The 22,834-nt window shown below is 45.7% G+C and overlaps 1 protein-coding gene across 2 annotated transcripts; it reads left to right on the top strand.

Annotated features, from left to right (window-relative positions):
* The first annotated feature begins 2,836 nt into the window (after nt 1-2,836).
* On the top strand, nt 2,837-19,305 carry Ythdf1 (YTH N6-methyladenosine RNA binding protein F1). 2 transcript variants are annotated; one of them, XM_042276948.2, is made up of 5 exons: nt 2,837-3,104; nt 3,460-3,484; nt 4,766-4,845; nt 10,950-12,470; nt 18,020-19,305. In XM_042276948.2, the coding sequence occupies exons 1-5, from the start codon at nt 3,078-3,080 to the stop codon at nt 18,044-18,046; spliced, it is 1,680 nt and encodes a 559-aa protein (XP_042132882.1). In that variant the 5' UTR covers nt 2,837-3,077; the 3' UTR covers nt 18,047-19,305. The 2 variants fall into 2 exon arrangements, with proteins under 2 accessions (XP_042132882.1, XP_076427489.1); XM_076571374.1 differs by lacking the exons at nt 2,837-3,104; nt 3,460-3,484; nt 4,766-4,845 and adding an exon at nt 7,775-7,995.
* The last annotated feature ends 3,529 nt before the right edge of the window (nt 19,306-22,834 follow it).

Genomic DNA, 22,834 nt, shown 5'->3' with positions numbered 1-22,834 from the left:
GTTCCTGGTTTTCTTCTTGCCCTGGCGGAGAGCCAGACTTGATTGCCACATGAGTTGAATGGATATGCCTCCTACAGCAGCCTGTGCTTCTTGACTTAAGGTCAAGGCCTGAGGCTTACATGATCCTAGAGTACCACATACTTGCTTGTTCTTCCTCAGCGTTGAAGCTGATATCCTGGAGATGTTTGGATCCTAGGCCATCTGGTACTGTCCTGGGGAATAGACAAGCACAGCCATAGTATCAGAAGTCAGCTGCAATTCCTGGAAACACAGAGGCAGCCAATAGGCCATGGCACCCTCCATGGATGGTAGGTTTCTGGTCCAAGTTAGGCTGTGGGTTTTTAGGTACTGTGTAGATGGAAAAGAGACAAGGGTTGGACAGGGGCCAAGGTTCATGAGTCAGTTGAAGTTCAGATTGGCTGGTTGTGCCCTGGCATTTGCTCTAACTTCTTGGAGGCTTGCTTTCTGGTTCAGGACCACAGAGCTGCTTGGCTTTTGAGAGGTGGGCTACATGATGCATCTGCCACATGCTAGCCCAAGCACCTGCATTCAGCCATGGATGCAAGAGTGGCCCCTGATATAGGGAGCTGACCTTGGGTAAGTAAGTGTCTATGTTCTGATTCCTGCTGTTCCAAGAGCACCCTGAGCCAGTCAGCACGCACTCACTTAGATTCTAGTTAAAGGACATTCTAGAGACCAATCCAGAGACTTCTTTTCTCATTCCTCCCTGTCCTGGCTGCCTGCCAAATCATGGGTCTGATTTATGGTGACTTGGTTAAACCACCCTTTTTGTGTCTAGGTTGAAGCACTGGGCTCATTTTCTGTCCCCATGCCTGTGAACTTCTGGTGGGTAGTCAGTGTACAGTGAGGCTGAGCAAGACTGTGTAAGCCTCCCTCCGCAGGAAGCTACAAGGGTAGGGACCACTGGCACCCCAGTACTCTGTATATCCCAGGCATGAAGTAGGTGATCAACTAATGCCTTTCAATAAGTGACTAATGGACATTTAGGGAGAGGAGTTGTGAGTCATAGGAGCCTCTCAATGTTGCTGTTGAGCGGCAGAAGACAGAAGGAGCCTCAAGGTGGTTTTCCTGGAAGACAAACTAGGCACCCCAGAAAGTATGGAAGGACAGGGTATTCAGAAGGAGGTCTGCTGCAGGGAGGTTGTCCATTCCCAGAGGGCATTCCTAGCGAAGGGGTGGGGGCTGCTGCATTTGAGCAGCTGTGGCTGTCGTCTGCATGGACAGGCGTCTTCACTGCTGGCCCCCCAGGGCAATTTTTGGGTGAGCTAAACCCAGCACACAGCAAAGGCTTGTTCCAGCCAGGTGTCATTTGAATACAGGACTTATAGGCTCTGGACCCTATCCTTCAGCTATCCTAGCTGGAGATTTCAACACGGCCTCCTTGGGGGACATCTAGCATCTATAAAATGGCCAATAGGTGTGCCCCTCAAACCAGTGATTCACCCAGAGGTGCCTCTCTCTTGTGTCCTCCTACTAATGACATGTATCAGAGGCTAGAACATTTACTCCAGCAAAGCCAGGGACCAAACACTCCCTGGAAGGGATGGGTAGGTGCATCTTGATGTTGGTGCCTAGCAATGGTCTTGTTGAGGACCAATGTTTGGTTCCCAGCACTCAGATGATGGTCCATAATTACCTGTTACTCCAGTTCCAAGCAATCAGACAGCTTTTCTGACCTCCACAGGCACCAGGCACATACACAGTGCACATATATACATGCAAGCAAAATACTCATAAACATAAAATTAAAAAATATTTTAAAGGGGCTGAAGAGATGGCTCAGGGCTTAAGATCACTTGCTGCTCTTTTAGAGGATCCAGGTTCAATTCTCAGCACAAATTTGGGGGTCAGAACCATCTGTAACTCCAGTTCCAGGGCATCTGGCATCCTCTTCTGGCCTCTCTGAGCACCAGGCACACGTGGTGCATTTACATACAAGCAGTCAAAACACACATACACAGAAAATAAAAGTTAATATATCGTTTAAAAATTACATTTGACAGATTTGTTTTATTTTATATGTGTGTGTGCCTGCTTGTCCGTATGTGCACCAAGTGCATCATGGCACATCCAATGCCAGAAAGAGAGTTTTGCAATCCCTGGGACTGGAGTTACAGGCAATTAATTGTGAGCCACCATGTGGGTGTCGGAAACCAATCCCGGGTCCTTTGTAAGAACAGCACGTAGTCTTAACCACTGAGCCATTGCTCCAGCCCTCGATGAAAGTGATATCTGCTGTGGGTGTAACAGGGAGGAGTGTGTGTGTGTGTGTGTGTGTGTGTGTGTGTGTGTGTTGGGGCTCGCGCGGGGGGGAGGGAGGGGTAAACAGGTTCACTAACCAAGGAGCCTGCCTGAAAGTGAATGTCTAGTGGGGTGAGTTTTGTTGGGGACTCTTTGAGGAGTGAAAAATGAGCTGAGTTTTCTCCACGAATTTGGAGCCCAAAGGGGGCTGTCTAGCCTTCCTCAAAGGCCCCTTGTCTTTTCCTCTTGGGTGATGGAATCGGGTTCAGAATCTAACGCGAACACTGGTCACATACTGGCACTCCCCTCTTAAGCCCAGATTGTTGCAGGGCAGCGGAAGAAGCCTGCACAACACAGACAGAACTCTAGCCCCACTGGAACAGGTGTAGCTTAGCCACAGCCACCCACCTCCTCCTCAATAGGCACCGCCCCAGGAGCCCCACGTGACTCCCCGACTCGCCCCGCCCCTTCAGCGCGAGACTGAGTCCCAAGCGCGAAATTCTGGGCGAGGAGCGACGACGCGCAGGCGCAATGGTGGCGACTCGACGGCGCTCCCGGCCTGCCCCGCGCGCTGACGTCGCGTAGCCTCGTCCCCGCCGCCGCGGCCGCCATTCGAGTTGGCTACCCCTCAGCCTGTCCGCTACCTCCAGCTATCGCCCGCTGTTCCGGCCCGCGTGCCCACAGCTGCCGCCGCGCCCGGCCGCGCCCGCAGAATTGGCGGCGGGGCCCGGGGCCGCGCGCGGCGTGACAGGCCCGGCCTCGCGGGAGGCCCGAGCCGGCGGCGCCCCGGTCCCGCGCCGCGCTTTTCATGAAGCATGTCGGCCACCAGCGTGGACCCCCAGGTAGGGGCGCCTCGGGACTACGGTCACGAGGCCAGTTCGCGGACAGAGGCTGTGTGGCCTGGGCCGCGCCGGGGACCTGAAGGCTGGGCTGGGGGTGCGGGGTCCGGGCCGGGAACCGAGAGGCCGGGTCAGGGCTTGGGGCTCCGGGCCGAGGACCTGGATACCGGGCCGGGCCGGAGTCATGGGTTCCGACGTCGGGGCCCGCTGGGCCTGGCCGTGGTCAAAGTATGGGAGAGCTGGAGGCCGGGCCGGGGTCGTATCGCCCTCTGTGGACATTCTGCGGATAGTAACTTGTGTGTTTCCTTTCCCGGACTGGGTGGTGTCCACCCGCATATCCTGACCTGCGGCGACGCAGAGAACAAAAGGACAAGATAATAAAGGTGAGGAGAGTTCCGGGAAGTCGACTTTGGAGGAAAACGGGGCAGCTTGTCAGTCTGTGTGGACAAGAGAAAGTCCATCAACCTTGCCTGGAATCGGAAACTTAGTTTCCTCCGCCAGTTCGGAGGAGATGAAACTTTCCATTTCCGGGATATTTGACAGATTGGAGGGGGACTAGAAAAAAAGGCGTACCCGGAGTAGTTAAGCCCTTCCCTCTTCACTCTGCAATAACAGTTACCTGGTGGGGAAGGAAATGGTGATAAGACATCCTCTCAGAGGTTGGGGGCTGAAAGACGGTCGTCTGTTGCTAGGTAGTGGATGGCTCTTGGGGAGAGTCAGCTAGCCTGTGGGCCTCGTAGGCTCTGCCCTCCACCCTAAGTTACAGTCATTGTAAGTTTATTGTCATCTGTGATATTCTGGCTTGTAATAAACTCCCAAAACTCAGTCTTGCAAAGTGACACTAAATTTTTAACCAGTGTATGTTGTTGTTACTTGGGTGTAACCAAATATGGTTCATCGTGTTTTAAGGTTGGAAAAGGCCCAGCACTTTATTTACCATTCCTTTCCTTTCCTTTACTGGCTGTGCACTGTAACAGTGGAAAGTAAGTGGAGAATCAGATGATAGTGAGCTTGGGTTACAGCCCTTTCCAACTGAGCATCCTGCCCTCTTCCGGTCTCCATGCATAACTGGGCTCTTAGAGCATGTGCCCTCTGTTTGCCTGGCATAGATCTGAGACCCTGTAGATTTCATTAGCTGGGGGGAGGGGGGGGGCAGTGGTAGAGCATTTGCAGGCATATTGGAAGCCCTGGGTTCAGTTCCTACCTCTGGGGTCAGGGCGGAGCATCAAAAGTCTGGCTGTAAGTTTCTTGCCATTTATTTTATTTGCAACAAAATGACCTGACCAAATTATGATTATATCTTTATAAAAATGTAATTTAATTTATGGAAAGTTGTGCAATGCCAGTCTCATAAGGCATGTAAACATCAGCTCTCAAGAGTGTGCCCATTTTGAAATAAGATCATATCTACTAAAATTTGAAAATAGACTTTACTAAGGTTCCCATGCTTAAAAGTAATTTTTTTGGCCGGGCGGTGGTGGCACATGCCTTTAATAACAGCACTCAGGAGGCAGAGCCAGGCAGATCTCTGTAAGTTCAAGGCCAGCCTGGGCTACAGAGTGAGTTCCAGGAAAGGCGCTAAAGCTACACAGAGAAACTCTGTCACAAAAAAAAAGTAATTTTTTTAAAGCCTGAAGATAATATTTTGCAACTTCTTGTTCTAGTACAAAATGGTTCTTTGCATCAGAAGGATACAGTTCATGACAATGACTTTGAGCCCTACCTTTCTGGACAGTCCAATCCGGTGAGTTTATTTTATTAGTGTATTTTTTTTTTAAATAATTTTGTTTGTAACACCTTTACTATCATATTTCTATTTTTCTACCCTAAACAGGAAAGAGGCAGGCTAGAAAGTATTAAAAATGATCAGTCTTGAAGAGTTGAGCAGCAAGTCTCAACCTCTGAGCCATCTCTCTAGCCCCAGACAATTAAAAAATATTTTTTGTATTTATCCTTTGAATATTTCATATGTACATACAGTATATGTTGATCAAAAGTTTCACACTTCCCCAGCATGCCCCTTCCACCTTCATGTCCTCTTTCCCCTGACCTACTAAGAAGAGACTGTCTTGCCTGGGGCATTTACTAGTGAATGTAAACCCAAACTTGTTCCTGGCCATACAGAGGAAGGTGGAGGACTTTCTTTATCTGGAGGAATTTCTTTATCTGTTTAAGCAATTTACTAAGGAGCAAGTAAAGACCACTGCATCCTTTCACTGCCTCTCTGGGGAGCCGTAGTGGTAACAAATCCCTCTTTACTGGGTACCACCACTGGACTTTTTAAGGGAATTTAACCACAAAAATCTAAGCATTGTTTTGGCTGGTCCCTGCACTGTAGGATCACCAGTTATTATCCCTCGTCCCTTCCACCCACTAGATTCCCTAATTAGTTTCCCACAAAAATTGTCTGCAAGAAGTCTTCTGGCAATAGAATTGCCCTGGTTAAAAGCCATCAGCAAGCTAGGCATGGTGGTACACACTTTTAAACCCTGTACTCAAAGGTAGAGCTAGTTGGATCTCTTGAGTTCAAGGCCAGACAGGACTGTATAGTGAGACCTGTCTCAAAACAAAAAACCAAAAAACCATAGCCAATTTGAAATTTAGGTTTAACCATAGTGACTGCTACTTTTAAATGCATGCTGCATATTTAGAGTAAAGCAAGATTTTGCCTGGTCCTTGTACTGGAAGGAAATGGATTACCTGCCCTTTTTTTTATTTATTTTCTCCTTATCTGCCCCTTCTAGATCATCTTAGAGCATTTTACAACTTTTCTCCATCTTCCTTCCCATCGCATTCAGCGTGTCAGAAGCCCAAGAGTCTGAAGGAGCCTTAACCTATAGGGTTGTATATTGTTGCCCCTGAATATCTGGGCACTATGGAGTTGCAGAGCTGACTTGGCTTTAGTCATGGGCTGTTGGCCATGGCAAGGACAAGAAGTTAAACAAACCTATTCTTTTGAATATCGTATTTCCTGGTTTTCTTAGTAGTGGTATGTACCAAATATTAACTAAAACAAGGAACTAGGGTTGCTTTACTACATTTAAAATGTGTTTTTATAAAGTTGGGACTCGAGGTTTATTTAAAAAGTGGAGTTGATTCCCTCCGCCCCCTGCTGTCAGTTGGGTGGCATTGCAGTCTTCTCTTGCGGAAGCCATGAAAAGGAACATTCTTCAAGGTAGCACTCCCAAGTGAATAGCTTTAAAGTGGCTCTTTGGTATCTCTATGTTCAGATGTGTACTTTTAGCAAAGTACTTAACCAGCACATTAAGAGTAAATGTGTGCTCCTGATGGCAGATTTTCTAGAAATGCCCAACTTTATTAAGAGGTAGGTAGGAAGCAGCAGCACAGGAAGCTTTCAGCCTTAAGAATGAAACAGCTGAGGACCAGCATGATGGCCATTTACCTGTTTGGAGAAGCTGGAGCCTTTAGTCATTCTTCAGGGGTCTTTTGTCTTTCATGTTGCTTGTTTCTTCATTTGGGACCAAAATGCCATCTGCCTCCCTGCTTTCTGTAGTACATCCTTGTGCCCAAAGATGGTTCAGAATCCGAATAGACACTGTCACTTATGTTGTTTCATGTGGCCACATTGAAATTTGTACCTCTGTATTCATTTGTGAGGAACTGCTGGCCTTGGGAGTTTTTAGCTTATCTTGAAAATTGAGCCTACCCAGTCACCAAGTTTTTTGTTTAAAATCAGGCTTTTTTTGTGTGTGGGTTTTTTTTTTTTTTTTTTTTTCACCTGCAGCCCAGAGTGAAGTAAAGTTAAATAATGCTGTGCCTTGTTAGGGCATATGCAGCCTCTGTTGTTTGTGAAGATCTGGGAGAAACTTGATACCTGGGTTACTGCCATGTCTAGGCAGTTCTGGTAGGCTCAAGATTAAGCACATATGTGCCTGGCTATCAAGCCTGTGTCTGGCTTAGATTTTTGTGGTTAAATTCCCTTAAAAAGTCCAGTGGTGGTACCCAGTAAAGAGGGATTTGCTACCACTACGGCTTCCCAGAGAGGCAGTGAAAGGATGCAGTGAGTCTTTACTTGCTCCTTAGTAAATTGCTTAAACAGATAAAGAAATTCCTTATCAGAAACTGCTGTCTCCGCATGTTGATCAGCCAGATAAGGGACTGGCATTTTAGTCTCAGAAGGATCAGGATCAGCTTTGAAGAAAGACGAAGAAAGTGCCTAGCTGAGTCAGTGTGTAGTGTTCAGGTTTTTCTCTAAAATTTCCTCTGTCTGTGGTTATCTCCTGAAACAAATATGGTCCTGCTGCTTGACAGAGCAGTTCCCAGAAGTCCTAGTCACTTGGTCACTTTTCAGCTTTGCCCTCAGTGCTTTCCTGTCACATAATTGATTTGATTCAGTGAAGTACATGTGTCTCAGCATGCTCCAGAGATGATCTGCTGGGCTTGGAAGAGGCTGTTCTACATCTCCTTCCAGTGTCAGTCACCCAGATGGTCTCAGGATCCTTTCCTTCTTGGGAAAAGGGCAGAGGAAGTGTTCTACTCATTCAGAGTTGTTGTCGTGTGTGTGTGTGTGTGTGTGTGTGTGTGTGTGTGTGTGTGTGTCCATCCCCCATCCCTCTCATTTAAGGTAATTAAACTTGGAATTTTATTTTTTAAAGTTCTTAATTCTAGAACAGATTTATGGCTTTATTATACTTTACTGTTTCCGAATAACCTAGGGATAACAGCCATGGTCATAATAAATTCTCTTTAATTCTTTGGAATATCTATTTTGTTTATCTAATTTTCCCAGTTATCAGGAGGAAGAGACCAAGTTGTATTGTCATCTGTCAGTGACCTCTGGCTTTGCCTGGAAGATGTGTTTGCCTCCCTTGTATAGTTTGTTGTACCCAGGCTTTGATTAGAAGTCTTAGATATGGCACTACCCAGTAGTCTGGTAAGAGCTGTGGGAACCCAAGTGTTCTTACTCAGAGGTGTTTATATGTGAAAAACAACTTTTGGTTTTGCTTGTGTAACTTATTCAGCTGTGTCTCTGATAAACCACTTCTTACTGGTAGCTTAGACTACCCTGTGGAGCCACCAAGCCAGAAGAGACTGTCTTGCCTGGGGCATTTACTAGTGAATGTAAACCCAAACTTGTTCCTGGCCATACAGAGGAAGGTGGAGGACTTGGACAGACTCTGCATGCTTCGCTAGCAGCCCCAGTGTATTTCCAGGGTATATTTGAAGTAAGTTGTTGCATATCTAGACTAGAGTAGGCAGCATATACTAAAGACTGATGGGAACCACTTCCTTCCCAGGAAAGGTATATATCATGAACTGGCTGGCATTCAGCCTGGCTTACAGAGTTGTGGAAACAGCAGCTACAGGTTTCCTCTGCATAAAATGGCCTGGTTGAAATAGCTTCACAAAGTAGCCTGATGCTTCACATTCAGAAATTGAAAGGAAATATGATAGATGTAATAGGAACAGGTCTGTCAGTGGGGTTGTGATAAAAACTGGGATTGGGCTAAAGTACAGTTTCACAGTGCCTGTGGCCTCTCAGGATAGAGAGAATTAGGAGAGGTGAGGATACTGATTCAAAGGGAGAGGGAGGGTGTGGCTCAGTGTTTGGGCAACCTCCTGGATGCCTGCAGCACTTTTCAGGAGACCTTAGTAAACAATGGCCTTTTTATCTGTGATTTTACCTTTTCTGTGGGGTTTAATTTTATCATTGCTTATTCCATCCTCCATCTGACAACTCAAGCAATGAGGTCTCCCACGACTGTGCCTTCTGGGCTGCTGACTGCTTCTCTTCTCTGCTGCCTCGCTGCCTCTGTCCTACATGTGTATTTCTACATGTACATTTTTAGTTGAATCATCACACCCTTGTCTTGAGGTGGGATGATTTTTTGCAAAGAAAGTTACCTAGGATCTTTGTGTAAGGATCTGAAAGAAGCACAATTTTAGGATTTGGGGTGCGATGTTAGGAACGTGTTGTGTGTGAATCTACTGTATTCAAGGAGCATTTCAGCAGTACAGACTGGGGAATAGTGGGGGCCACCTCTTGTGTGATGTTGAGTATGTGGTGGGCTGTTTGCGTAGCTCTGTTTGTGACATGTGTGCTATGTCTGTTCTTTGGATGGCTTTGAGAGATATGCTGAATGTGATGGATTATAATCCTAAATTGTGTCAGTCTCAGATAAGGCTTAAGTATAAGTCAGAGTGACTCGAGCATCTTTTCTGAATCCTTATTGCTGTTTCTCTGTTGATTTGATGCCTAGTGGGTTAGAATGACATACCACTATCTTCCCTTCTATTTGCCTTTCTCATTCATTAAAGTGGTTACTGAGGTGGGCCAGTCTTCCTTTGTATCCATGAAAGGAATCTGTATGATTACCTCATAGAGGAAGGCTTCTTCTACCCAGACCTCATTGATTTCTTCCTCCTGTCCCTGCTGCTCAAACTCTTTTGAAGAGTGCTGGGAGGAGGCACACAATAGGAGGTTGCAATGGAGGAACCAGAATCACTGAAATCCTTTCAAGAGAAGATGAAGTCAAGTTTTTTTTATGTTTATAGAACATTTATGATGACCCGTTTGTAGTTGCTAAAAGTTTTCATTAACAGGGAAATAGTTACTTCATGTTAAGTGATAGTTCTGAAATGGTGTGGTGCCAAGTGGAACTTTCTTACTTCACTAGACATGTCTACCTGAGCACAGGTTGCCACTTGAGGAAGATATCTTCACTTACCTCACTGATACTTCACTTTCAGAGATTGAAAAGAAATACAGTGGAGGTAATAGAAACTGGTCTGTCAGTAGGGTTGAAGTAAAAACTGAAATTGAGCCTAAAGCAACTCTTTTATGGTGCCTGTGGACCATGTGTGGGTAGGGCCTGATTTTGACCAAACCTTAGCTAAGTGTCTCCAAAGACATTTGTTATCCTAAAGCTGCCAACTCCCAAGTCTACACCTGCAGCCTCTGTAACTCCTTAGAGTTGTAGAAAGGCAACTAGGTCAAGATGGTGAAGCATTCCTTCCTCTCTCATATCATTCTGCCCTGTAACCTATCCCTTAAAGCCACTCTCAGAAGCTCCTTCTGCAGATAGAGTTAGGGCTTAGGAAGACTCATAGCAGGGTTCTTAAACTCCAAGGACTTGATATTGGCAAAGGTGTTGGAACCAGCCAGGTAGCATCGTGTTCTCCTCTGAGCACCCATGAGTGTGCCTAGGAAACCATGAAAAGTGAAGAACAGACCCTTAGAAAACCCCAGCTGGGGTAGCTATCAGGAATGTTGTATAGAAAAGGGTCTTGAAGAGTGACCTTGAATACCAATGCCCGGGTGTGTCAGTAGGGCCAGTGAGCTGGAGCCTGCTGGTCCTAATTGACTGTTGGAGCCATCTCAGTGCACTGTCCTCATGTTTTACTCTGTTATCAGTGTTCATTTATAAACATTACTGCTGCAGGCCTGGGTTGGATTCCTCTGATGGTGAAAGCAAAAGGACTGGCTGGGTCATATCACCTGAGTTCAGGTCATTTCACCTGAATTCAAATACAAAAGAGGCTTTATATTTTTATATTTTGATTTTTGAGACAGGGTTTCTCTGTAGCCCTGGCTGTCCTCAAACTCAGAGATCTGCCTGCTTCTGCCTCCTGAGAACGGGGATTAGAGGCATGGGCCACCACTACCCAGCGAGGCTCTTTATATTTTGAGGCAACAGCTTGGGTTGCATTTGTTACCAAATTTTCTGGGTCTGACTTTTGTTTTGACATTGGTAACCATAGCTTTCTTTTAGGAAAAAATAATCCTGTGCTATATTAGGCTTATTTCTGCTCTGTCTATGTATGAGGTGGTTGGCATAACAGACTGTATGACAGGAATCTAACTTACCACCTATTTTGTTTTTACAGAGTAACAGTTACCCCTCGATGAGTGATCCTTACCTGTCCAGCTACTATCCACCATCCATTGGATTTCCTTACTCCCTCAGTGAGGCACCATGGTCCACTGCAGGGGACCCTCCCATCCCATATCTCACTACCTATGGACAACTTAGTAATGGAGACCATCACTTCATGCATGATGCTGTTTTTGGGCAGCCTGGGGGTCTGGGGAACAACATTTACCAGCACAGATTTAATTTTTTCCCTGAAAACCCTGCATTCTCAGCATGGGGGACAAGTGGTTCTCAGGGGCAGCAGACTCAGAGCTCAGCCTATGGGAGCAGTTACACCTACCCACCAAGCTCCCTTGGTGGCACAGTTGTTGATGGGCAGACAGGTTTTCACAGTGATACCCTCAACAAGGCCCCTGGGATGAACAGTCTGGAGCAGGGCATGGTTGGCCTGAAGATTGGGGATGTTACCACCTCTGCAGTTAAGACAGTGGGTTCAGTTGTCAACAGTGTGGCACTGACTGGTGTCCTTTCTGGCAATGGTGGGACAAATGTAAACATGCCAGTTTCAAAACCAACTTCATGGGCAGCCATTGCCAGCAAGCCTGCAAAACCGCAGCCTAAGATGAAAACAAAGAGTGGGCCAATAGTGGGGGGTGCGTTGCCGCCTCCACCTATAAAGCATAACATGGACATTGGTACTTGGGATAACAAGGGCCCTGTTCCAAAGACCTCGGCCCCCCAGCAAACACCATCCCCCCAGGCTGCCCCACAGCCCCAGCAGGTAGCTCAGCCTCTCCCTGTTCAGCCCCCACCCTTGGTCCAGCCACAGTATCAGAGCCCTCAGCAGCCACTTCAACCCCGCTGGGTGGCTCCTCGAAATAGAAATGCAGCATTTGGGCAGAGTGGAGTGGCTAACAATGACAGTAACTCTGTTGGAAATGCCCAGCCTACTTCTGCCCCAAGTGTAGAATCCCACCCTGTCCTGGAGAAACTGAAAGCTGCCCACAGCTATAACCCTAAAGAGTTCGACTGGAATCTTAAGAGTGGGCGGGTATTCATCATCAAGAGCTATTCTGAGGACGACATCCACCGCTCCATCAAGTACTCCATCTGGTGTAGCACTGAACATGGCAACAAGCGCCTGGATGGCGCCTTCCGCTCCATGAGCAGCAAGGGGCCTGTTTACCTGCTCTTCAGTGTCAATGGGAGTGGACATTTCTGTGGGGTAGCAGAGATGAAGTCCCCTGTGGACTACGGCACCAGTGCTGGAGTCTGGTCCCAGGACAAATGGAAGGGGAAGTTTGATGTGAAGTGGATTTTTGTCAAGGATGTACCCAATAACCAACTGCGGCACATCAGACTTGAGAATAATGACAACAAACCTGTCACAAACTCCCGTGATACACAGGAGGTACCCTTAGAAAAAGCAAAACAAGTGCTGAAAATTATTGCTTCCTATAAGCACACAACCTCCATTTTTGACGACTTTTCTCATTATGAGAAGCGCCAAGAGGAAGAGGAGGTGGTGCGCAAGGTAAGTTGTCCTTAGGCACCTGTTAAGCAGGTGTCTGCATGCCAGGTGACCTGCACAGCAAGCTGGAGTGTAGTGAGCAGTCTATTGATGGTCCAGTGATATGTTCCCAGCTAGCCTTAGTCAGAGTAGTCTGAGACAGTACAAATGTCACCTCTTAACTTAGCTATCACATCACTGGGAAGAACCAGTGGTATGATGTTTGAGTAGATGTCGATAAAAATCTGTCACTTTCCTGTTATGAGACATCGTAATCTGAACCACTGTGTACATACTTAAGAACAAAATGCAGGGAAGCTACTTCTGAACATGATCTTGGTTCTTTCTAGCTTCTGTCCAGTCAAGCACTCTTAGAAATTGGTGTTCATGTGGTGCCAGGGAGGCCAAGGAGACTGCCCATGTAGTAGGCATTGCTGTGCCTTAATGTCCCACCTGCCCAAGCATTCATGTTTGAACACTGCATGTAGCAGTTAGAAGCTCTGGGCCTAAAGGTCATTTTCTGTCTTCCTTATAAGGAACTCAAAAGGCCTGCAGTTTGGGGAAACTTAAACCCACATCATTTAAGTACTAAGAATGGGGGGAAGCAGACTTGGGATCCAGATGTTTTATAGTTAATGATTATGGTTATATGGCTAGGTCCATTTAGCTGGGAATGGTCCTAACTGATGTGAGGCCATTTGCTCTTCAGAACAGAAATGGTTTTCAGAAATGAGACAAACGGTTTCAATATGTATTATGAAGCTTTTATTACCCAAGAGCATTCATCCTGAGATTCTTTCTTTTATGAAATGTCAGTCAGCATGGGCGGGTAATCATTGGATTGTCTTCCAGTCTTTCTGTTTTCTGAGTTAGATGACTTGCTTGTGTGAATAAATAAGTAAATATTTTGAGCATAGTGTAGAGAAGGCCAGGTGGTAATACTGCTGATAGTACCATTAAGTTAACCCTCATCCCAAGTAGTGATAAAGCATTAAGGAAGGGATAACATTTATTTCCATAACTGAAATTATATAGGTTTAGCTTTTTAGGTATAAAATAACAGGCATTCCTTAACAGTAACATACGTTCTTAGAAATGGGTTGTTAGTGACTTTGTTCTGCTAGCATCATTATACACACACACACAAACCAACCAGAGATGCCAGGGGGCTGGGGAGATGGCTCAGTGGTTAAGAGCCCTGACTGTTCTTCCAGAGGACCCAGGTTCAATTCCCAGTACCCATGTGGCAGCTCACAACTGTCTGTAGCTCCAGTTCCAGGGGACTTGACACCCATGGCAAAACACCAATGCGCGAGCACACACACACACAAAAGTAAATAAATTTAAAAACAACAACAGAAGAAACCAAAGATCCCTGGGATATCTGTACATCAGACCATCTGGAACCACTGTCTTAGCACAGTATTGTTAGTGCAGCATCTTCCTGCATTAAAACAGGAATAGTGAGTGAAACTTAGGTCCTTTTATGTAGTAGCTAGCTATTTGTGTACACATGTGTTTATACTCAGTTTTCCTTTACTGAATCTTTAGAGTTCCATTAAAATGCACTGGGTGGGGCTAGAGAGATGGTTCAGCGATTAAGAGTATAGGCTACTATTCCAGACCACCTGGGTTTAGTTCTCAGCACTCATGACAGCTAACAACTGGGACTCCTGTCCTATGGGATCTGACACCCTCTAATGGCCTCTGAGGGGACTGTACTCATGTGGTCTGGTACGAGTATTTGAGGCAAAATACTCATACACATAGAAATAAATTTCAAAAAACAAAAGAAAAATCAGTTCTTTAAAAAAAATGTAGTAGATCTTAGAGATTGGTGCTAAGCTTAGGGATGAAATTCTGCCCCTCATCTGGTTGTGTCTTAAAAATTCTAATATCTTTTTTTTTTAACTGTACACCTGAATTTTGTTAAGTTTTTATATGTATGCCTTCATGAGTTTACATGCATCACACGTGTGCAGGTGCTTGCAGAAGTGAGGCAAGGGTGTCAGATCTCCTGGAACTAGAGTTAAGAGGTGGTTGTGAACTTCCTGATGTGGGTGCTGGGAACCAAACGCAGTCCTTGGCAAAAGCAGTGTTAGCCCCTAATTCTACCATCTTATACTATTTTCTTTCTTTCTTTTTTTTAATTCATCTTTATTTTATTTGCATTGGTGTTTTGCCTGCATGTATGTCTATGGGAGGGTGTCAGATCTTGGAGTTACAGACAGTTGTTAGCTGCCATGTGGGTGCTGGCAATTGAACCTGTCTCCTGGAAGAGGAGTCAGTGCTCTTAACCACTGAGCCATCTCTCCAGCCCCCTAATTCTACCATCTTAAAAGTTAAATTATAAACTTGGTTCTTAGACAGCAGTGTCTGTCAGATCTCTGGTTAACTCTGTGGTCTTGTAATAAGCCTTTTGAGTGACCTGCAGGGATTACAAGCTATTGGCATTTGGTCAGGATCCCTGGTGGTCCTTATACCTTTTGAAGTATACTAGAGTTCATCCTGAAGAGCATCTTAGGGAGGACTGGTGACTCTTACCCAAACTGTGATGGCCCAGCCACAAAGCTTTTTATCCATGGAGTTGAATGTTAAATTTTGTTATTGAAGAAGACAAATGAATAGTCTGATTATTGAAAAATTATTCTAGCGGAATTTCAAGGATCTCTTTACCCAGTTGTGGGACAGTCCTTAGATGATTCATACTTTTGCTGTGCCTTATGCCAGCTGCCTATCAGGTACTCCATTTTCCCTCCCAAGAGGCTGGGCTATTGGTTTATCTAGGAGTTGGAATCTCAGGTGTCTTGGGATTGAGTCTGGGCTGCTGAGGAATGCCATCTCATCTTAAGAATGAAGTGGGAAGCTGGGCATGGTGGCACACACCTGTAATCCTAGCACTCAGGAGGCAGAGGTAGATGGATCTCTGTGTGAGTTCCCTGTCTCAAAAAAAAAAAAAAAAAAAAGTGAAGTGGGATGGATAGAGTGAAGAGCTTCTCCTTCCTCTGGGCTAAAATGTGCCTGCAAAATGCTTGAGGCCCCTGGAGACACACCCCCTGCCCTCCCCTCCCCTCCCCGCCCCCAGGTTCTCCTTACCTGAGGACAGACCATCTTATATTCATCATTAACAGTTAGACCTTACCACTTTTAAGTAACATCTGGTGTTTAGAAAGCAAAACATAGCTAACAATTTCAGTTTTCCTTTCAGAGTTCTCTTTCTCTCTTTCATTTTTCGAGACATGGTTTCTTTGTGTAGTTCTGGCTGTTCTGGAACTCACTTTGTAGACCAGGCTGGCCTTGGTTCTAATAACTTGGGTGCCCCCCCCCACACACACACACAGGGTCTCTGTTGTTTTGTTTTTGAGATAGGGTCACAGATACCTTTTTTTTTTTTTTTTTTAATTTAAATTTATTTTTACCTACTACGTTTTACACATTTATTTGTGTGTGTAAAATAATGGGGTTTGGTTCGTTCCTTTTGTCGTGTGGGTCCTGGGGATCAAATCCAGGTTGTCAAGCTTAGCAGCACGTGTCCTAGCCTGCTGAGCCACCTTGCCATCCCTATACAGTTTTGTTTAATCTATAAACAGGCTTTTCTTAGGATATATAAAATAGTGACAGTTGAGTGTTCTGCATAATATCTACTGGTTGGAAATATCTACAATATTCTGACCCTAGTCTGACAGGCCTCAGGGATATGTCACATACACATTCAGCGGATCAGCCTTTGACTTTGGAGACTGGGTAGAGAATTTAAGGAGCATACTCAAGCATGTTTTCTGGGCCTCTAAGGATGACCTGTACTTCCTCTTTCAGCAATGCCTCACTCCCCTCTCAATAAAGTTTATGAGTAATGTTACTTCTTTAAAGAGCTGGTGGCAGACTTTGTAGCCATTGGTAGGGCTGAAGGAGCAAGACATTGTCTCCCTCCTCCAGATGCTTTACTAGCAGCCATTGCATTCAGGGGAGACAGGCTTCTGCTTGAAGAGAATTTTCCTCTTTACACTTCATGGTAGAAGGTTACAAATTTTTAGTAGTAATCCACCTACTCATTGATCTAGGTGCTTTGCCACTTCCTTGAGATTAGAACCACACATAGGTGTGAGAGGAACACTCACAGTGGCAAGGCCTCACTTTGGACTTTGGTTAGTAGTCATCTCTGTGCCTGGCATATATTTAGTTCAGCTTAGCCCCAAAGAAAAGTATCGCTGTTACTCTCATACTCTTGAGAGTAGTTAGGTGCGGTGACATACCTGTGATTCCAATGCTTAGGAGGTTTGGGCAGGAGGATCAGGAGTAGTTCAAGGTCAGCCTTAGATACGTGAAACCCTGTCTCAAAACAAACAAAATTCAAACTGAGCAAACTGTGGGTACTTTGCTAGCAGCTTTCTCTTAGTACGCACCTAGGATGACCGTACTAGGAACCCAACCTTTAACCTCTAGGTGTAGTATTTATGCTCTTTCTCCAGTAACATGAATGACAGTGGTGGCACATGAGGGAGAATGGGAATGGGGTGTGTGAGTGTGTGTGTGTGTGTGTGTGTGTGTGTGTGTGTGTGTGTGTGTGTGTGTGTGTGTGAGTGAGAGAGAGAGAGAGAGAGAGAGAGAGAGAGAGAGACAGAGGCGGGCAGAGAGGCAGGCCGGCAGAGAGGCAGGCAACACGACTGCTTTACAGAGGGTCTTAGAAGGGTTAGGACAGAACATGGTGCTTGGTGTGTGGGTGTAGTGCATGCTCCTTGCATCGGAGACACTCTTTGTCATGGGCTGAATTTAGATGCTGCATTGTTAGGAAAGACAAGGTGGCTTCTAAACCCACTGATCAGAAACCAGGCAGGCAAACAGCAGGAAAGAGTTGTATGTAAGTCTCAGATTAATGTGTCATGCATGCTGGGGGTGGGGAGCTGGCTGTAGAAGTAGGGGGTTAGCCCAGTTGAGGAGTTATGCCCTGATTTGGTCACTACTGCTGGAGGCCAGAGGGAACTTGAGCTGGTTGGTGCAAAGGGCTTTAACTAGATGGATCTAGCTTGTCTTCCTGCCCTTCTACTTAGCCCTAACTTGGAGCTTACTTTTAGCCTGTTGCATAGACTTTGATGTTCTCTGAGTCATTGGTTTTTTAAAATGAGAGAAAATTTAAGAAAACTATTCCTGTGTAGCAGGCATGCTGGAGTGCTCTGTGCACGCTAGTCCTCCCCTTGAGTGCAGATGCTTTACATAGTTCTTCTATGTTTCTTTAGTAACATAATTGGCACATGAGGGAGAGCTGGCTGGGTTGGGGGAGGGGAGGCATGAGGTGAGTGGCTAGGGGACACATGATTAGACACAACCTCATGCCTTCTGTGCAGAGGGCCTTCTTGAGAGAGGATAGGACAGTGTGTGGTGCTTGAATATAAATGGTGACCCCTGCCCTGGTCTGTGGGACCAGGCTCCTTGGTAGTTCAGAACCAGGTCCATAGGGATTACCAAACAAACACACATCCCCATCTTTGGCTGCAACCCATGAAGTGGCCTCAGGCCTCACCTTTGTGTGCCTTTACCTGCAAATCATGAGCTAACCTCTTCTCTTCTTTTTGCAGGAAAGGCAGAATCGAAACAAACAATAAGGACAAACCATTTTGTTTTTGGTTAATGGTTGACTTTGAAAACAGAGTTTTAAAGCTGTATGCTTGGTGCTGTCTCCGAGTCAGCTCCAGTGTCGTCCTCGTGCGGGGTTGATTGTTGCATCTTTGTCTTTATAGTTCATTTTTGCCAGATGGATCTGCATTCATTTGTATTTTTCTATGTATTATAATATTGTAGAACTCACTAATAAAGGAGTATTTTGTTTGTCAGCTTATCAGTCAGATTGACCTAATGCAAAATATAAATATTCTTCAAAAACAAAGCACCTAATACATCCCAAAGATATTTTTATTTTGGCAGAAATTATGTTCTTACTCTTATATCCAGTCATTTAATATCCCTATAGGATATTTCATATTTCTTGCCCTCTACTGCTTTACAGTAAACAAAGAGCCCATTCAGCATGTGCTGTTGACGTCTCCTCACAGTACTGAAGTGGCTTGCCATTTTATTATCTGTGGTATCCATCAGAATGCTAACCTGCCCTTTTGAGTTTCCTACTAGACAGATAACTTTTAGTTTTCAAGTGTGACCACAGCTGTCATTGGAGAAGCTGTCCATAGTTCAGTGCCCACACAGAGCGCTCTCCTTGCCACCATCTGCCACTGCATGAGGTTGGGGCTGTGTGGCAAGGAACTAGAAGGTGTTTTAAGTCTGGTTCAGCATTGTGACATTCTTAGTTGTTCAACGATCATTTTTAGTCGTCCTCTTTCTTCACTTGAGAATCCTGATGCTGTCTTAAGTTTTTATACCAGTAACGCTAAGCTTTAAATGTAGGATCTGATAGTACAGGCAGTGTGATGGATGCTGCTGCCAACTGTAAATTTCACTGTGTGTCTAATTTTTTTTTCCTGTTGAATGGGTGAAAAAAAAAAGCAAAAACAAAAAATTCTTTAGAAAACGAATTTGCTATCATGTTTTGTGGAATGAGGAGCCGTGGAGGAGCTCACTGCCACCTGGAGTTGGAGTTAGCATGAAAGTGGTGCTCATGCCCGACGCCCTCGCATACTGAATCTGCACGCGCCCACTGTAGAGGATCCTTACTGTCTTAGAGAGCAGATACCTTCTAAAACTATTTACTCCAAAAGACCCTCTCCGTTACCATTTAAGCTGTATTATTTAGACTTGTATTTAGAACGTGTCACTTCCTTGAGCTGTTACTGCCTGTACGGAGTCGTGGACAACATCGGATACCTGTCCTCTAGGAGAATACAAGCCTTAATAAACACCTGTTGAGCAAGCTTGTGTGTTCTTGTCTTCCCTGCTGCATGTGCCTTGTTTCTGTTACAGATGCAAATCTGTGGAGTGTGCTCTGAGCAGTGGAAGCCAGAAGCTGCAGTTTTGCTTAACCCTGGGTACTGAAAGGACAGAGGAACTTTCATAGTTCCATCTATAGGATTTAGGATTCAGTCCCCCAACCTTGTGAGAATTTGCAGATGCTAACAAAGGTGGAAGAACTCTATTAAGCAGCCAGATATCACCTAGCTTGCACAGCTGTCCCCAGAATGATACTCTTTGATCTCTCCCTTACCGTCTTCATTCTTACACTTCCTTTTTTTTTTTTTTTTTTTGATTTTTCAAGGCAGAGTTTCTCTGTGTAGTCCTGACTGTTCTGGAACTCACTTTGTAGACCAGGCTGGCTTCAAACTCACAGAGATCCGCCTGCCTCTGCCTCCCAGGTGCTGGGATTAAAGGTGTGTGCTGCCACCACCTGGCACATTCTTATATTTTCAAGTTGTAAGCATTGATTGTACTCCCTCTAGTAACTAAATCCTACATACTAAGACATTTAGACCGTGTGTGGAGGTCAGAGGACAACTTGTGGGTGAGCCCATTTATTTCTTACACCATCTGGGTTCCAGGGATCAAACTCAGGTCATCAGGTTTGGAGCCAGTACCTTTACCCACTGAGCCATCTTACTGGCCCATTAATGTTTTCATGTTTGTTCACAGCATTTTTCTTGCAGGGGAAAATTGTAAATGAGACCCAAAAATTCAAGCTTTAGTATGGTTAACTGCCGCCGAACCCCCCCCCCCCAAATGGTCTCGTGTAACCCAGATTGGTATTGAATTCCCAATCTTCTGGTCTCTACCTCCCAGCTGCTGGAATTGCAGGCTGTGCCTCCATGCCAGTCTAGAGCTGTTCATTTTGATACATGATTCAGATAGAGAACCTGGGCATGGTTTTTCATGCTTTCCCAAACACTAGCTGCCTCTACCTGGAAGATTACGGCTAGCAAGGAAACAGTACAGGAGTCTGGCTTTAACTTATCTGTATTGCAACTCCAAAACACTCCCTGCATTTTAGAAAGTATCTTGTAAAGCAGGTATGGTTTATATTCTCATTTGTGTGACATGTGTGTAGTCCTTGAGATCTAAAGATGAGGAATTCCTGGTTTTGAGAGCAATTGACTGAGAAGTACACAGAGGTATGGGCTAAGAACAGGATATCCAGCCGGGCGGCGGCGGTGGTGGTGGTGGTGGTGGTGGTGGTGGTGGTGGTGGTGGTGGTGGTGGTGGTGGTGGTGGTGGTGGTGCACGCCTTTAATCCCAGCACTCGGGAGGCAGAGCCAGGCGGATCTCTGTGAGTTCGAGGCCAGCCTGGGCTACCAAGTGAGCTCCGGAAAGGCGCAAAGCTACGCAGAGAAACCCTGTCTCGAAAAACTAAAAAAAAAAAAAAAAAAAAAAAAAAAGGAACAGGATATCCTCTGTGGGATGATTGGAGGAGTCTTTCCATGGGTGAGGTGAGCAGGATCACTACAGAGCTGGAGGTGGTGACAGGGGCTCTAGCTAATGGTGGTTGACTGGTTTTGTGTCATGACTAGACAATGCCTTTGCCCCCTTATCCCTTTTATGTGGAGTCAGGATGTAGGCCACTGGGGAAGGGAAACTGAAGGCTCAGGCTTGTTCTGTGAACTTCAGTAATTAACACCGACACTTTGTGAGAGACTGTGTTGGCATTACTAATGCCCTTACTGTTACATTTCCAGAAACCAGATTTAACCTCTGACTGTCTCCAAAGCACACAAACCTTTAGCAAGGTGTGTTGGTTGAAGTCTGTCTCTAGATACTACTTAGAGGGCCTATGATGCTGGCTATCACGTCTGCTGCCCTTCACTGGGTAAGCTGGAGGGCACATGATGGACATGCTCAACTTGAATGCATTTTTGGACCCCAGACTCTTAGTTGGCCATCTGTTGTCCCTCTTGGATCCTTGACATCCAGAATTGGTGAACTCTTCCATCACTTAGGACAGAAATCTCTCTGGCCAAAGACACATGAGAAAGGAATTAGTTGTCACTGCTGTGTTTCATAGGTCGGTAGATGTTGCCTTATAACTCTAAAGAAATGGTTTGTCTTTGACCTTGTTCTGCAGGAAACAATGTGGATGTGGAACAGTAGTCCCAGACTCTACAGCAATGTATGCAAATAAATTGTGGGATTATCTCCCTCACTATGCGGCCCCATGACTGACAGTTTTCTATAGCTTTTAGAAAAGGAATTTGAGCAGTTACCCTTCATACTATTTTAAGCATCATCCTGTGAATTGCAGTCACACAGAATACATTTGTTTAAATGAATACCCAATTCAAAGTTTCTTCAACGCCACCAGGCTTCTTTTTGCTATGAGTCTTCAGTTCATAACCATCCACTGAAGAGTATTACTAAGAACCAGGAGGAGGCATGGAAGAGGGGCCACACTGGCCTTTTCTCTCAAGTGGGGTATAGCAGTCTTAATTCCCTCCCTACTTGTGGAGTGTGGAGCTAGGTGCCTGAGTTGGGAACACTGATAAGCTTGTTTCCCATGTTGTATCTAGAACTTGAAGGAGCCAAGCTTGCCAAATCACTAGTCTGCCCATCTTCATGTAAGGAGTATTGAATCCAGGCTTCCAGTGGTCATGCTAAAGAGCAGCTTGAAGTGAGCAGGTACTCACTAGACCTGGTTGCTTCCTATGGTGTAGTCTTGGTGTTTGTTTATGGTTAGCATTCTCCTTTCCCAAGTGTCCAGGCCACCCTGAATCAAAGAGTGACCAATAGCCATCAACATTGGAGTGGAGCTCTGATGCCAAGTGTGCTGTGGATGAGATATGTGGTCACACCCCATCCTCCACAGCTCCAAGGCCTAGGGGAGGTTGAGCCATGTGAGCTCTACTGTATGGTAGGTTATCTGGAGGTCTTTAGGGGTGCAAAAGACTGGGGATAGAGTGCAAGGCTAGCCATTTGTGTCTGGGCTTAAGGAAGAGTGAGGGCATGAGATCTGGGTGGGACTCCACAGTCTGCAAGGAGGCTAGAGCATGGTAGGTCTTAAATATAGCCTTGAGATGAGTGAAGCCCCCATCTCTGCTCAGTGGAGCATCCTTGGGCTAGTCCCTCAGTTGGTCTCATCCCTATCCCAAACTCTGTCTTCCTCATCTCTCTGGGAGCCAGCCTTCTGGGGGGGTTCCTGACATTGCACAGGCTCAAGAGAGTGTGAATGTTGACCACAAGACAAATTGCCCGACTTGGTCACCACTCTTGATGGGTGTGTTTGGGGAGTGGAAACTTGGGAATGAAGAAGCTCTAAGTAGAACATCTGGTTAGAATGTCAATTAGAGGCTGGGCGGTGGTGGCACACGCCTTTAATCCCAGCATTCAAGGGGCATAGGCAGGCAGATCTCTGTGAGTTCTAGGCCAGCTTGGTCTACAGAGTGAGTTCCAGGACAACCAGGGCTACACAGTGAAACCCTGTCTCAAAAAACAAACCAAACCAAACAAGAATGTCACTGCGG

This window comes from Peromyscus maniculatus, chromosome 4 (assembly GCF_049852395.1).
Source record: "Peromyscus maniculatus bairdii isolate BWxNUB_F1_BW_parent chromosome 4, HU_Pman_BW_mat_3.1, whole genome shotgun sequence".
Classification (NCBI taxonomy): domain Eukaryota; kingdom Metazoa; phylum Chordata; class Mammalia; order Rodentia; family Cricetidae; genus Peromyscus; species Peromyscus maniculatus.
The sequence above is the reverse complement of the archived record's forward strand: the minus strand, read 5'-3'. Positions and strand labels throughout refer to the sequence as shown.

Bases quoted from the DNA above. Each gene is read 5' to 3' on its own strand.
- Ythdf1 (XM_042276948.2), top strand. From the start codon at position 3,078: ATGTCGGCCACCAGCGTGGACCCCCAG. The intron at 3,485-4,765 runs GTGAGGAGAGTT...TTCTTGTTCTAG, and splicing joins AAAAGGACAAGATAATAAAG to TACAAAATGGTTCTTTGCAT. The intron at 12,471-18,019 runs GTAAGTTGTCCT...TTCTTTTTGCAG, and splicing joins AAGAGGAGGTGGTGCGCAAG to GAAAGGCAGAATCGAAACAA.